This window comes from Nelumbo lutea, chromosome 2 (assembly GCF_056320005.1).
Source record: "Nelumbo lutea isolate HS-2025 chromosome 2, American lotus-T2T, whole genome shotgun sequence".
NCBI lineage: Eukaryota > Viridiplantae > Streptophyta > Magnoliopsida > Proteales > Nelumbonaceae > Nelumbo > Nelumbo lutea.
In genome coordinates, this window is record NC_142685.1 from 59,262,535 (window position 1) to 59,277,901 (window position 15,367).

At 39.5% G+C, this 15,367-nt stretch overlaps 1 protein-coding gene across 2 annotated transcripts in view; it reads left to right on the forward strand.

Moving 5' to 3' along the window:
- The window catches only part of LOC148870996 (vacuolar protein sorting-associated protein 41 homolog), a 78,951-nt gene that overhangs the window by 18,539 nt on the left and 45,045 nt on the right, over positions 1 to 15,367 (forward strand). For both annotated transcript variants that reach the window (XM_088967633.1, XM_088967634.1), the window contains one exon: positions 5,919 to 6,021. In XM_088967633.1, coding sequence (XP_088823759.1) covers positions 5,919 to 6,021 — 103 coding nt within the window. The remainder of the gene's footprint in view (positions 1 to 5,918; positions 6,022 to 15,367) is intronic.

The following is a 15,367-nucleotide window of genomic DNA, read 5'->3' on the forward strand; positions in this document are numbered from 1 at the left end:
TTTCAGGTTGGGCTGTCTCATTAAAAAGTGATGAAATCCTTGATTGCACTTATATGTTTGTTGATGTGTATGCATTCTTTGCTCTTTTATATCTAAACTTTTTAATTCTGTGCCATTGCAGGATTTTGAGCCTGCACTGACATGGCAGATATAGACTGTGCATGCTATGGGGGGACCCTTCTGGATTTGTCATGTGTAGTTTGTCCAATGCAGACTCAAATCTCTTCATTCTTTGAATTTTTCTGCACTAAATCATAACTCTTAGGTTTTTATTCTTTTTATTTTTACCGAAAAAAGGAATGATATAATGAAATGATTCCTTAACCACATGGTAGAGGATTAGTGGTCCCAACTATATGGGATTTTGGGAGGAGAGATTGGGGGATGCGGTGGGGGAGAGGGAGTATCCATGGACAAAGTACATTGACCTTTTGGTCCCAGACATCTGGGGTCTTCAGAGGGGTGAACTGGATATTGGCATGTCTTTTTCAGACTGAAACTTATGTATGCAGTCTGTGCTTTTACCATTTTCTGACCTTTTGATCCACGTATAAGAAACTTCCCTTCCCCTTGTCAACCATTTAAACTCTTTAATGACAGGTCAATGTTGCCACATCATTTTTGCTGTTATTGTGAAGCTAACTGATTGCCACTTTGGGATCTCCCTCAATCACTAGTTTTCTGATATTCATAGACTTTGTCGTTTTCATTCCTTGCAGAATAGTCAGTAGTTCTGCCTTTAATGAGTTCCCTACTCCAATTGGTCCTGAGAACATTGCTCTGATTCTCCAATTATCATCCCTAAATACCTTTTTTTTTTTTTTTGAGAGAGTAAAATGTAGAATTTCATTAATCCAGAAACCAGGCACAACTAATGGCTGTATATTGGAGTATATAAAAAGCCACTATACCACCCACCCTATACAGATATCCCCTTTTTACAAAAAGATTATCAAAATCATAAAAAAGAGATGTGGTTTCTTCTTCTGAAAAGTTTATGAACTGCCAGCCAAGAATGTAACTTTCCCACCATCTTATGCACTACTGAATCTATTGAGCTTCTTTTACCATGGAAGATCCTCTCATTCCTTTCTTGCCACGCACCAGCACAATTGTCCCTAAATACCTCTCAGTCACTAGTTTTATTTTAGGCAGATGAGTTTAAGAGTGTTTGCATTAGGGTCAATCACACTGACCTTATTGCCCCTTGTTTTTAGGTTTATATGTTATTGATTAAGATTTTTTTTATATATTTTAAGATTTTTATTATAGAAAAAGAATTCCAACCAATCAGAGAGCCAATGACATTTTAACCACTCCCTCAAAGTAATATCCTTATTTATGATATAGATATTTCTGCCACAGCCTCACAACCCCAGATATTTATGCTATGTTGAGGGATATTGTGGCTGATCCAGACCATCTATTAGATTGGAGAACTACAAAATTGGTCATATGTTCAACCCCAACCCATATCAGCCCTATAACCAACCTTTGAGTTTTTCCTGATCAATAATGCCATCCTTTCTTTTATTTTTTATAATACACAATTTGTCCATAAAACAAAATCTATTTTAAGCACATGGAAAGATATTTTTGGGTTTATTTTTTTTCCATGAATAAAGAGTGATGATAGACTGGCAGTTTTGTGTAAAAATGGTCTATTATCACAAGGGAATGGATTCCGCCATTCAATCAATTCAAGCTAATCTTTGATGGGTCTAATCTTGGCAATTTGGTCATATCAGGTATTGGAGGAGTTTATAGAGAAAACTATGCGGGCATTGATTGCCTTATTTTCAGGACCTATTGGCATTGGGGACTCCGCAATAGCTTAGTGGATGGCGGTTTTGTATGGCAGAAGGATGGATTTTGGAAATTTAGTAGCAGAGATGATTCAAGGACAGTAGTTGGCTGGATTCTAAACTCAGTGTATCTGGATCAATCTAGTCTTGATTGTAGAATTTGGATAGATTCATCTTCAGGTTTCTTTTCTTTTTCCTCATTTTTCAATGCCCTTTTGCAATCTACTAGCTTGCCTTTCTTTTCCTGTTAAAGAAGTTTGGTGTGCTCGTGTATCTCAAAAAATTAGGGATTTTTGTTAGGAAGTGGTTCTCTAAAGAATTAATACTTTGGATGTGCTTCAAAGAAAGAGATGGTGTGCTCTTGTACCCACATGTCTGTAGCCTGTGCTTGAATAGTGGTGAGATGGTGAATCATCCATTAATCCCCTACCCCTTTTTATTCATATTTGGGATTGGTTCTCTTCTCTCTTTGATTGCATGTGGATTCCTCCCTCGAGCACGGTGGACCTTTTTGACTCTAGCTTCTTCCAACAACCAAAGAAGAGGGGAAGAGTGATGCGGAGGACAATGAGAGCAGCCATTATTTGGGTGATTTGGGAAGAAAGGAATAATAAGATCTTCCAAGGGCAAGAAAAATCAAAAGATGCACTGATTGAAGGGATTACCATCAAGGTCATACATTGTTGAGAACTTTGGATCTCTTCAAGGTTTTTATGTTGACGGTTTGTTTAGAGGTTGGAGTGCAGTAGCAGATTCCTCCTCATTTTCTCCTACCATTCAAGAGATTTGGTCCCCTTCTTTACAGCATAGGGTGAAATTGAACTTTGATGGTAGCTCTGTAGGTAACTCCGACCCCTTACAGTAGAAGGTGTTTTTAGAGATGTGGAAGGAAGAATCTTGGCCCTTTTCTCTGGCCCAATCGGGATGGGTGACTCACCTAGAGAAGAAGTATTGGTGCTACTTAAAGGGCTCAGATTGGCTAAACAGCTGGGATCTTGGAGATAACTCAGGAAGGGGATTCAAAGTTGGTCATAGAATGGATGAAAACAAACAGATTGGGCATTTGGTCTTGTAGATAACCTGTAAGGGAATTAATGAACCTAACAAGGGATCTTGGAGCACAATTTAAATGGACTAGGAGGTCAGCAAATGGTTTGGTTGATGCTTTAGCAAACAAGGAGTTAATAGGGAAACTTTGTTTTGGGCTTGTTTAAAAGTTGTTTGTGATATGAGGGGTCACCTTACTTTTGGAGGTGACTGTTGTAATTTTCTTCTTTAAAGTTAATGAAATTTACTGTTTCCTAGCAAAAAAAAAAAAAAAAAAGGGAAAAAGAAACAGAGGACAATAGTTGGTTGATTACAAGATAGAAGTCAAGGAACATAAGGAACATGGTAGTAGGGCTGTTAGTGGACTGGGTTTTGGTTCAATTTGACCCGATCCAATATGAGTCCATTACTAACAAACTGGATCCAATCCGATATGAACCCAAAGAGCACAAGAGGCTTCAGGCAAGGAGATTTCCTATCTCTGCTATTTCTCATAGTCATGGAAGGTTTTGAAGTGTGGAACAGTGGGCTTAAAACTGCATTACTCCAGTATGCCGATGATAAAACTGTTTTTTTTTTTTGGTGATGCATCATCAGTGCAATTGTTCAATTTGAAGAATCTGCTGGTTTGGTTTGAAGTGATCTCCGGATTGAAGACCAACCTAGCCCAAAGTGAGATAATGGCAATACGGGAGGTAGAAAATCTTCCCGAGTTAGCAGAAGTTTCTTGGCTGCAACATGGGTTCATTGCCCTTGAACTACTTGCGTATCCCCTTGGGAGCTAAATATAACTCCAAAGCTATATGGAATTTGGTGCTTGAAAATATAGAAAGAAAGCTTGCAACCTGGAAATCAAGATGCTTGTCTAAGGAAGGTAAGTTGACATTAATTAAAAGTGTGTTGGCCAGTATTTCAGCTACTTCCAACCTTTATCAAGTGGTGGATTGGGTGTAACGAAGGTCAAAGGGTTCAACATGGCTTTATTAGGAGCATGGTTCTGGCGTTTCAATTCAGAACCTAATGGGCTACGGAGAAGATTAATTATAGAAAAGTATGGTTCTCATGAAAATGGCTGGAACACAAACACCCCCATGCAGCCTTATGGATGCAGTGTTTGGAGAGGGATTTATAAGGTATTTCCTTTTTATGAAAGGTATCAGATACAAGCTTGGAAATGGAAACAGTCTCAAGTTCTGGATGAACCCATGGGGCAGAGATAGACCTCTATGTGAATTGTTCCCTGAACTCTACATGTTGGCTAGTAACAAAAAAATGCACTGGTGGTAGATTCTTATGTGTTGGAAGGTGACTGGATTAGACCTGGGAATTCAGAAGGGATTTTAATGATTAGGAACTTCACCAGGTTTCAGAATTATTGGCCTGGATACAGCAGCTATTTCCTATTTTCCAGTAAAGCCATCTAGAGGTCTGCCGCCCCCTCAAATGTCAAGTTCTTCACATGGATAGTAGCTTGGGAGATATCTCTAACCAAACAGATGTTATTAAGGGGTTTAATGTACCAGATCCCCTTTGTTCCTTGTGCAGGAAGGAGGAAGAGCCTTCCATTCACTTGTTTCTCCAGGATGTTTTTCTTCAAGGCCATATTATACCAAGGATGCATGCCAGGATCTGTTCAGGCTTTGTCATAGGGGTGGAAGGTTGCTGAAATGGGCAGGAAAAGAAGATATTTTTGGTCAACCATTCCTTTAACAGTCTTGTGGATGGTGTGGCTGGAAAGAAATTCTAAGAGTTTTTAATCAGAAGAGCAACATGGAAAGAGTGGTAAATGGCATAATTGAGGCTCTTAGGAAATGTCTGTCAACCTCAGTTTATTTCAAGGAGAATGTTTTCCTCTTCTTTTTTGGCTGTCAACTATTTTGAGGATACTTGAATACTTGTGGTTGTACAGGATCTCATTGTACAGGCACTTATTATTTTCCTATGATATGAATACAATCTTACGTTCTTCAAAATAAAAGTTTGGATAAGACTTGGATGATAATGCATGATGGTGATTTATAGTAAATAATGACTTACTATTTTTAGTAATTCCTGGTTTCTTATGTTTTGTTTTAGTAGAATTAGAAAGTTGAAGTGTCCTATTTTGAAAAGAAAGTTCCTTTTTCTTTTTATGAACAGAGGAGTTAGGCTCCACGAACAAATCAAAATTGTTTTTTTAGGTATATAAAAGAGTGTTAATAGGTCTTATAGAGGACAACCTATTCTATTTTATTGTTTTTTCCCTACTAAGAATTGAATAAAAAGATTTTTTGTTTTGTTTCCACCATAGCAAGCAGCTATAGTGGAAGTTATTCTTGCTCCCTCTTCTATTCTCTCTTCTTTATGTGCTTGTTGATACTTGATACTTCTAAGTGAAGTCTACTCCATGTTGGGAGTTTTCTGCCTTACATGCTAAAAGTGGTTATACTATTCCTTTGTTATCAACCAGCTTCTCGATCAGGTCCATTAGAAAAGTTTGCTAGTAGGGGTACAACTTGGATTGGCCTGAACTAGCATTTTACACTGCTTCCAGCTCAGGCCTTTGGGCTGGGCCCATTCAAATTTTGTCAAAGGCCCACCCATGTTGCACCCTTACTTGCTAGACCAACCCACCCATTTCTACCACATGGAGAATTCTTGGTCAAATTGGTGGAAAAAAAAAAGAATTCTTGGCCAATTTAGACCTTTCTTCAGTTAGGGACATTCGGACATTTTATCATTCCTACAGTGCCTAAGCTCTATGAACCTCGTATTTTTCCTGAGTGATAAATGATAATAATGATCTAAGTTTTAAATTCTAACTTTTAGTTTAGAAAATGCCCAAAAGAAGGAGATTAAATATATGATGGATATGTCCTATGAGAACCTTTATTTGCTCATTGTTTCTGCACTAATTTCCTCAACCGTGACTAGTTTGGTATTCTGGTTTTTACTGAAGGTGGTGTTATTTAATAATGTTAAGATCTTGTTGTTGCTTTTATATCTGTGGAATCATTTATCCTGAAATATGCAAATGGTGCCTGACTTTGAAACCTCATGTATTATGTATATATGTTTTCTCATTAGGGATGCTGAAGACCATATTGCTTGGCTTCTTCAACATGGATGTCATGAGAAAGCATTAGCTGCAGTTGAAGCAGGACAGGGCCGAACAGAGCTTCTTGATGAGGTGTCTTGAATTCTTTTGTTCTGTTTAGTTCTTGTTACATTCTGAACTTGCAATAACATTCTTCTTTATATATTTTTCCACTTATATCATTTTATTGGATAAAAACTTTTTTATTTAAAAGGCAAGAACAGGAAACTCCACTTACTTGCATACTTTGATAGTGTGAAATAAAAAATTCTGCATATCTAACTTATTGTGTTTTGATTTTGTTGAAGTATAAAGGGAACCCATCCAAAAATCCCCATATCTAATTGACAATAAAATGATTATTTTTATTAAATTTATTTAAGTACTGGTTGAATGCTTAAAATACTTATTTATCACAAAGAATTTGGTCTTATTTTTTGGATGTTGATTTGGGCACATCCAATTTTGATTAACTGGACATCTCCCTACCAAACAGGAAAAAAAGTGCGTTTTTTCATGTTAATCTTTATCATTATAAATATTTCACCAAAAAATATCATTATAAATATGTGAATCTTTTGTCTTTTTATAGGGTTATGTCAGTTTACCAAAAACTGGATGTGCCCAAATCAGGTCCCATTTATGGTAACAGGTAATTATCTTACGTTGTCTTGCACAGAACCAGGAGGAATTATTGTTACTTAAGTACTTAGAAATGTTTTGTCTTTCATCTCAATTTATTATCTGTCCTTATTCCACATATAGGTGTGGCAAAACAATTAGGAAAGGATGAGGAGCTTTCTATTGGCTGGATGGAAAGATCCGTTTAAGTTTCAATTAGTAAATTGGAACAAAGTTTGCTCCCTAAAAAGATCCGGTGGTCTAGGTGTGAGGAGATTAAAAAGGTAAACATAGAACTTTTAGGGAAATGGTTCTGGAGATTCAATAAAGCTTGTGGAGGAAAGTTACTACAAGCAAATATGGGTTGAATAATTGAGGATGGGATCCAGGGATAGCCCTTAACCTGATGGAGCATGCAGTTTGAAATGGCATTTGTAGAGATGATGGGCCGAATGGGCCTTAGTTTCTTTATGTTTCTTAGGTTATGTGATGATGGGCTGAATTGGCCTTAGTTTCTTTTTCTATTTAAGTTATGTTTATGACTGATGTTTGTTAATAGTGGGCCTATTTTCCCTCTTGTATTATTGTCTTTAGTTCTGGCTGTCCTACTAAGGGTAACCATGCTATTGTCCTCATCTTTACAATTAGAGAATAAAAGATATTGTTGGGGGGCTGAAGAGAGGATTGAACTACTCTCTCTTCTCCTTCCCTTTCTTCCATCTTCTTCCTCCATCATTTCTCTATCCTCCATATCCTTCAATCTTCTTCTTCTCTTTTGTTTTTCTTTTCTTTTATTTCAGATTATTGCAGGTGGGATTTTCAACTTGGTATCAGTGCGGAGGTCCTACCTTCTCTTCTCTTCTCCTTAATCCCATACATAGGTTGTATAGAGAGTTGATTTGTTAATTGATAGAAAGTGTTCAATCCAGTTAGAGGAGGTTTTTAGAGAGATTGCAGTGCTGGTTTGAGGCCCAAGGCAAGTTCTTGGAGAGTTGAGGGGGGGTGGAGGGAAATTTACATGGAAAACTGTATTACTAGTGGGGGGGTTTCTGGACCATAGGGGGGCCATGTCTCCCCTGGGTTCCCTGGCTCATGTAAAGGAACTCCTTGATGTACCATATTACTGTAGTTCTTATTGTATTGTATCTCTTATTCATGGAAGCAGAGGATTCTCCCTTGGCAATAGAGGTATCAAACACTTACCCCTTAGACGCCTGATAAGCTTGTGGCTGATTCTTCTTCATGGGACCCTTGGGTGGATAAATTGGGCAGTCTGGAATTATATGTCCGTGTTGTTTGCAATAGGTGCAAACATTCTTCTTTTTTCAATGAAAAACTATATGTCCATATCCCTTACATTCATAGCATTGAGTTTTAAAAGGGTCTTTTCCACTAGATTTCTTATTCCCTCGTGCAAGAAAAACAGTATCAGTCCCTAAATCAAGATGTTTCCCTTCTATTTTTGCAGCAGGTAGGAGTTTAGTTTCTTCCCTCAACAACTCTTCCATCATAGAATCTAAGTCTGGTAGAGTTCCTCTACTCAAAATATTTGACCCGATTATTTCATACTCAGGTCTTAGCTTCATGAGAAACTGGTTCACTATTCTATTTTAAAATGCTTCTGCAAATACTTGACACACTCAACGGGATCAAAAGGTTCAGTATGAACTAGTTCATATTCAGCCCAGAGATCGATATATCCTGCATTGTATTCTTTTATCTTTTTGGACTGATGATAAACCTTTTTCAAATAGGAATACATCTCATAGGCAGTCCTCAGTCTTCTCATGGGAACATTAATGCGAGGCACAATGGAGCTCAAAATCGAGGAGACTAACTTTCCGTTGTCTAGCTTCCATTGTGTATAGGCTTTGCTATCAGCTTCATTAAGTTTACATACAGTCTCATTCAAGTAACCTTCAAATCCCTTTCCCACAACATAGAAATCGAAATGGAACTTCCACATATTGTAGTTAGTTTCATCAAATTTTACAAGGAGAAAGTCAATCTTTTCAGCCATCATAAATGAGCAAAATCAACCCAGGGAAAAGGATAGCAGCACTGATGTTTGCAATGTTAATCAGTGCACTTAAATCAGCAACGAACAAGGCAGTGAATTACTTCAGCCAAACACAGTATTTCTCATAAACAAAAAAATTAATATCAGGGCTGAAGCATGAAAAACAGACAACACCAATCCAGAGCAACTTCAGCAAGAAACTTTATAGAGGAATCAAAATCCTCCAATAAACAACCCAGAACAACACAAAATTAGGGCAGCACAAAACTAGGGTTCCAAGGACTGATAATAGTCGATTAAGACAATAGTGAGATACACCAACCTGAAATGAGAATTTTTCCAGATCAGCTTGAAGAGAGGACCTTATGTCTGTGGAAGTTCCTCAGTCTGAAGCATAAGAAACCAGAAAAAAAGTTCAAAACTGCTGCTGTTGAAGGAGAAAGAAGCTAGACTTTTGATATTTCTTAGTCTGCTACTGTTCAAAACTAAACTATAAGAAGCCAGGTTGCTGCCGCCCTGGAGGAACCAGTTCACAGTAGGAGAAAGAAGGCTTCTGCCACTCAAGAGAGAAGGTCAGAACTCCCTCAAGACTTTTCTGATCCCACAGATTTTCTGAGTGAAAAAAAAAAAAAAAAAGATCTGGGCACAGCCCTAACATTGGATAGAAACCTCCACAGAGAACTAGGATTGGAGTTGAAGAGCACAGCCCTAACAGTAGTTGGAACACCCAGAAAACAGTACCCCTGATATGGCCAATGAGAAAGCAAAGAAATAACAGGAATTACAGAGCAACCTGCTCTGATACCATGTCAACAAACCCAGAGAAGAATACAGAATTCTGGGGTGAAGAAAATTGAAGATACGACCCTACCCCAAGGGTCCTTTATATAGATAATGAGATTAAAGAATTTATAGAGAGGCCCTTGTAGGGCAACAGATATTAGAGAATTTACAGAGAGGCCCTTGTAGGGCTGAAGAGAAAATAATAAAATAAGAAATGCAATACAATAAGAGCTACAGTAATATGGTACATCAGGGAGTTTCTTCACAGCTCCGCCCCTGGATTATAGGGTATAGAGACAGTTTGAAAGTGGCGCTTGGGGATAGAACCGAAGATTTTTGGTAATCATTGAGATCGATCCAAGTTGGTTTGGTTTTTGTGGCTTCTGGTAGGAGTGGCTAGACTTTCTCCCATTTTGTCGGGTCTGGTGAAAACCCTGATTTGGCTATTTGAAGAGCAGTTCTGGACTTAAGACATTAAGTCTTGACTAATAATACCCTATTTTCATTTTTATTTGTCTTCGTTTGGTCAATGTAGCTAACTGAAGGTGAGATGCAACTCTCCAAAGATTCCGGATTTGGTCTGGAAGGGTTTGTGGAGACTCTATTAGGGGAAGTAACATTAGTAAAGTTGGACGGAACTAATTTCTTGGTTTGGTCTCAGTTTATAAAGATTCATATTTGTTAGAGTTAGACGAATAAGGGTAGATTAGTCAACTCAGCTTTGTTAAGTTATGTGCTTATGTGGCAGTCTTATTAGAGACTCTTTGTTTAGTCTTTGTACAATTAATTAGAGCTTAATCACTATTAAGAGGTCGACTGATAGGGTTTAGTCTATCAGGTTCGACAGTTCTTTCATTCTTCTTCTTCTCTTCTTCTTCTCCATACTGGTTCGGACTACTGTAGCATCAGTCGAAACATGGTATCAGAGCGGGGTTCGTGACCTGCTTCAGTTCGTGACAACTTCAGTTCGTGCCTCAGTTCTCTCCTTTTCTTTTCTGGGCTGTCAATGGAGAAAACTGGTTCGTCCTAGTCCTGAAACATCTCAGCTCTTCTTTCTCTCTGGTGCGCAGAACCTCCTTCCTTAAGAAAACAACTTCAGCAGTGAATGGTTGGCTGAAGCTCTCAAAAGAAGGTTGGTTATTGTTTTGAAATGGTAAAACTGATCTTATCATTCCATTGCCAACCGTCATATTTATACAGTAAGCTGCTGCAATAAATAAAAAACATCTTCCTAAATCAATCCCTATAATTAAGGGACTAACTATTTTAATCCCCATATTTAAGGGATTATACTCTTCCACAATCCTAGGAATACATATTCACACATTCCTATTTTTACAAAACTACCAAATATAGATGCTAACTACCAAATATGCATCTACACCAGTAACCCCACGTTTTCCAACAGTTATCTCTTCTCTTTGTGCTGTTGGTATTTCTGAGTTGAAAATCTTCAAGAACCTGCAAGGACTGATCAGAACCTAGAGAACTAGGTTGGTTGTTGTCCTGGTTCTTGGAAAAAATTCCAAGAACAGGCTGTATTTACAGTGACCGAATGGTGTAAGGGCTGCTGCAGGTGGCCGAATGGTGTAGGGGCTACTGTAGGTGGCCAAATGGTGCAAGGTGTAATGCAGTGGCACTAGTTGAGTTCTCTTTGGTCTTGTAATGCCCTCTTAAAAGTGTTAGACAGGTCTGTACCATGTGTGACAGCTATGGCTGTGTGGTGGTGCTTGTGATGCACAATCTCTGTTGAGTAGTTGTAAGAGGGCTTGCATGTGTTTAGTAAGTACTGAATTAATGTCGGTGTGGTTTGTGGTTTTTTGAATTCAGTAGTGGTGTGGACAAGAACAAAGGCTTGTGTATCTATCGTGTTTAGGGGCTGCTGTAGGTTCTGGAACATCAAATTCCTGACAGCAGCACTTAGTTGGTGACTGAGAATTCAGATTAGAGGCAGCATTGAAAGAGTATCATGGCAGCAATGGGAGATGGCTGTAGTGATCAGAAACCTAGTGTGGTGGTTTCCTCTGACTATCTAGGTGTACAGATGACCTCAATTAAACTGAATGGTGAGAACTATGTTCCATGGGCCAAGTCAGTGGAAGTTTTTCTCAAGGCAAAGAGGAAAGTGAAGCATGTGAAAGAAGATAAACCACCGGCTGACTCTCCAGGGTTTGATGATTGGGAACAGGAAGATGCTCAAATCATGACATGGCTTTGGAATAGTATGGAACCCAAAATAAGTGCCAACTTCATGTTCTTAGATACAGCTAAGGACATATGGGAACATGCCAAGAAGTTGTATTCTGGGCAAGATAATACTCCAAGGGTATATCAGCTCTATTAGGAGTACTTTGATCTGCAACAAGGAAATAAAACCCTAAAAAAGTACTATGCCAGCATGAAGAACCTCAGAAATGAAATCAATGTCTATCATCTTCTCACTCTAGATGTTAAGGTTCAGCAACAACAGAGGGAACGACTAGATGCCACAAGGTTCTTAGTGGGGTTGAAATCAGAGTATGAACCAGTTAGGGCCCAAATATTGGGGGGCTCTAACCTTCCTACACTTGAGGAAGTGTTTGCACCGCTTCGTAGGATTTCTTTGGGACAGACAGAGAATCCCACACAATCTGATAGATCAGCATTTATGACAGCCAGAGGAGGTGGATGTGTTACAAAAGGGGGAGGACATGCCTCCTGAGGAGGTCGTGGTGGTTCCATATTTGGCCGTGGTGGTGGTCGTGACTCAGGGGGAGGCCGTGGCAAAGGAAAAAGCAACTCTACAAGGAAGTGTACCCACTGTGGTAGGGAAGGACATTCGGTAAATTTCTGTTATGATCTCCATGGCCCTCCCTCTACATGGGCCAATCATGCTGTAGCTAGTGGGGTTGACGTTAGTGATAATCAATAGGCAGACCTAACTCCTTCCACATCTACATCTGTTTCTAGGAGGGAGATGGTGAGTGTATTGTGTGATGAGTATGAGCGGTTCCTTCAGTCTACTCCACAGCACACTACTGCTACTCCCTGGATTATTGACTCTGGAGCCTCTGATCACATGACCGGGACTCCAGGTGTGTTCTCTTCTCTCTCTGAAACTTTCACATCTCAAACTATTACTCTTGCCAATGGTTCATCCTCTCCCATCTATGGTGTTGGAAATGTTGACATGGCTTCTCTTTCTTTATCATCTGTTCTATATGTCCCTAAGTTTCCATTCAATCTTATGTCTGTTAGTAAATTAACCAAGACTCTTAACTGTTCTATTACTTTTTTCCCTTTCTCTTGTGTTTTTCAGGATCTCAAGACGGGGAAGAAGATTGGTGGGGGGCATGAAGCTGGTGGATTGTATTATCTTGACGGTGGTGGATCATCAGTTGCACTTCAGATTTCACTCACTCCTCTACAGTGGCATTGTCGACTAGGACATTCTTCTCTCAAGGCATTCAAGATACTAGTTCCGTCTTTGAGTCATTTGTCGGTGTTACAGTGTGAGTCGTGTCAGTTTGGGAAACATCGTCGTGCTTCCTTCAGTCCTAGAGTTGAAAGTCGTATGTTGAGTCTTTTTGCTTTGGTTCATTCAGATGTTTGGGGCCCGATCAAAATAGAATCTTATAATGGTTACAAGTATTTTGTCACTTTTATTGATGATTGTTCAAGGATGACATGGATTTACTTAATGAAAGAAAGAAGTGAATTATTTTCCATTTTTCAAAAATTTCATGCTGAAATACATACACAATTTGGTGTTCCAATCAAAGCTCTTCGTTCAAATAATGGTCGGGAATACTTTCTTACTTCATTTCAACGGTATTTAGAACAGTATGGCATCATTCATCAAACCTCATGTGCATCCACTCCTCAACAAAATGGGGCGGCTGAACGAAAGAACCGTAAACTTCTTGAAACTGCTCGGTCCATTCTTCATCATATGAGTGTTCCTAAACGGTTTTGGAGTGATGCTGCACTTATGGTGTGTTTCCTCATTAATCGGATGCCCTCCTTCATTCTTCATGGTCGGTCTCCCTTCTCTATCTTGTTCCCTTCTTTGTCTCCATTTCCATTAACACCTCGTATCTTTGGCTGTGTGTACTTTGTTCACAATCTGAGTCTTGGAATAGACAAGCTAGATGCACGCTCCATTAAATGTGTCTTTCTTGGCTACTCTCAGACTCAAAAAGGGTACAAGTGTTATAATCCCATTACTCGGAAGTGCTATGTTTGTCCTGATGTCACCTTTTTTGAGTCTGCCCCCTTCTTCTCAGGAACTGAAGCATCTTCGTCTGCACCTTTACTTCCTCTTCCTCTTCCGGTCAGTGATCCCGTTCCGGGTGTTCCTGTTGGAGTTGACTCGTCACCTCATCCAGTGCAGATCCCTACTGAACGACCATCGATTCGGCAAGTGTATACACGTCGAACGACACCGGCCCCTCCTCCAGCTTCTACCTTGTCCGCGGAACCTGTCGTTGCTCTTGTTGCTGAACCCTTAGGACTTGATCTACCCATTGGCTTACGGAAAGGTAAACGTATTTCTACTCTCCATCCCATTTTCAATTTTGTTTCAGTATCTCGCCTTTTCGCCTCATATTGCCAGTTTGTTTCACTATTGTCATCTATTTCCATACCTAACAATGTCCAAGAGGCTCTTAGTTCACCTGGGTGGAGGCAGGCAATGGAGGAGGAACTCTGCTCTTCAGCATACTCACACGTGGGAGCTCACTACTCTTCCACCTGGTAAGCATGTTGTGGGTTATAAATGGGTGTATACTGCTAAATACTTGCCAGATGGTAGTGTGGAGCATCTGAAGGCCATACTTGTTGCTAAAGGTTATTCACAGTTGTATGGAGTTGACTATATGGAGACCTTCTCTCCAGTGGCTAAGATTGGCTCTGTCTGTGTGTTAATTTCCCTGGCAGTTATGTATGATTGGTCCCTATTTCAATTTGACATAAAAAATGCCTGCCTGCATAGTGACCTTATGGAGGAGGTATATATGGAGCAACCACCTAGGCTTGTTGCTTAGGGGGAGGATGGTAAGGTGTGCAGACTGAAAAAGGCAATTTATGGGTTGAAACAATCACCTTGTGCTTGGTTCGGGAAGTTTAGTGAAGTGGTGAAGAATTTTGGAATGAAACAATGCCAGGTTGATCATTCAGTGTTCGGCTATGACTCAGAAGTCGGAAAGATTTTATTAGTGGTCTATGTGGATGATATTGTCATAACTGACAGTGATGAATTGGGGATCGACAAACTAAAGGTCTTTCTACAAAATCATTTTCAAACAAAAGACCTTGGGACATTGAAGTACTTCTTGGGTATAGAAGTTGCTAGATCAAGACAAGGTGTAAACCTGTGCCAAAGAAAATATGTTCTCGATCTTCTGGACGAAACTGGACTGTTAGGTGCAAAACCGGCTGAGACTCTTGTGGAACCAAATGTTAAGTTGAGTAGTGATACAGGGGAAATATTTGATGATCCTGGAAGGTATAGACGACTAGTGGGGAAGCTAAACTATTTGACTATCACGAGACCAGACATCTCCTTTGCAGTCAGTGTGGTGAGCCAATTTATGCAAAACCCTCATATATCTCACTGGGATGCAGTTCTTAGAATTGTAAGATATCTAAAGGGAGCTCCGGGCCGTGGGCTATTGTATAAACCAGGAGGAAAACTTGAAGTAGTTGGGTACACAAATGCAGATTGGGCAGGCTTTGTGTCTGATAGAAGATCTACTACAGGTTACTGCACTTTTCTTGGAGGAAATCTTGTGGCGTGGAAGAGTAAAAAGCAGACGGTTGTGGTTAGAAGTAGTGCTGAAGCCGAGTATAGAGCGATGGCACACACTACATGTGAATTAGTATGGTTGAGGAATCTGCTACAAGAAATCGGGTTCCACATGGATAAACCTATGAAATTGTATTGTGACAATCAAGCTACGCTCCATATCTCATCCAACCCTGTTTTTCATGAGAGAACAAAGCACATAGAGATTGATTGCCACTTTGTGAGGGAGA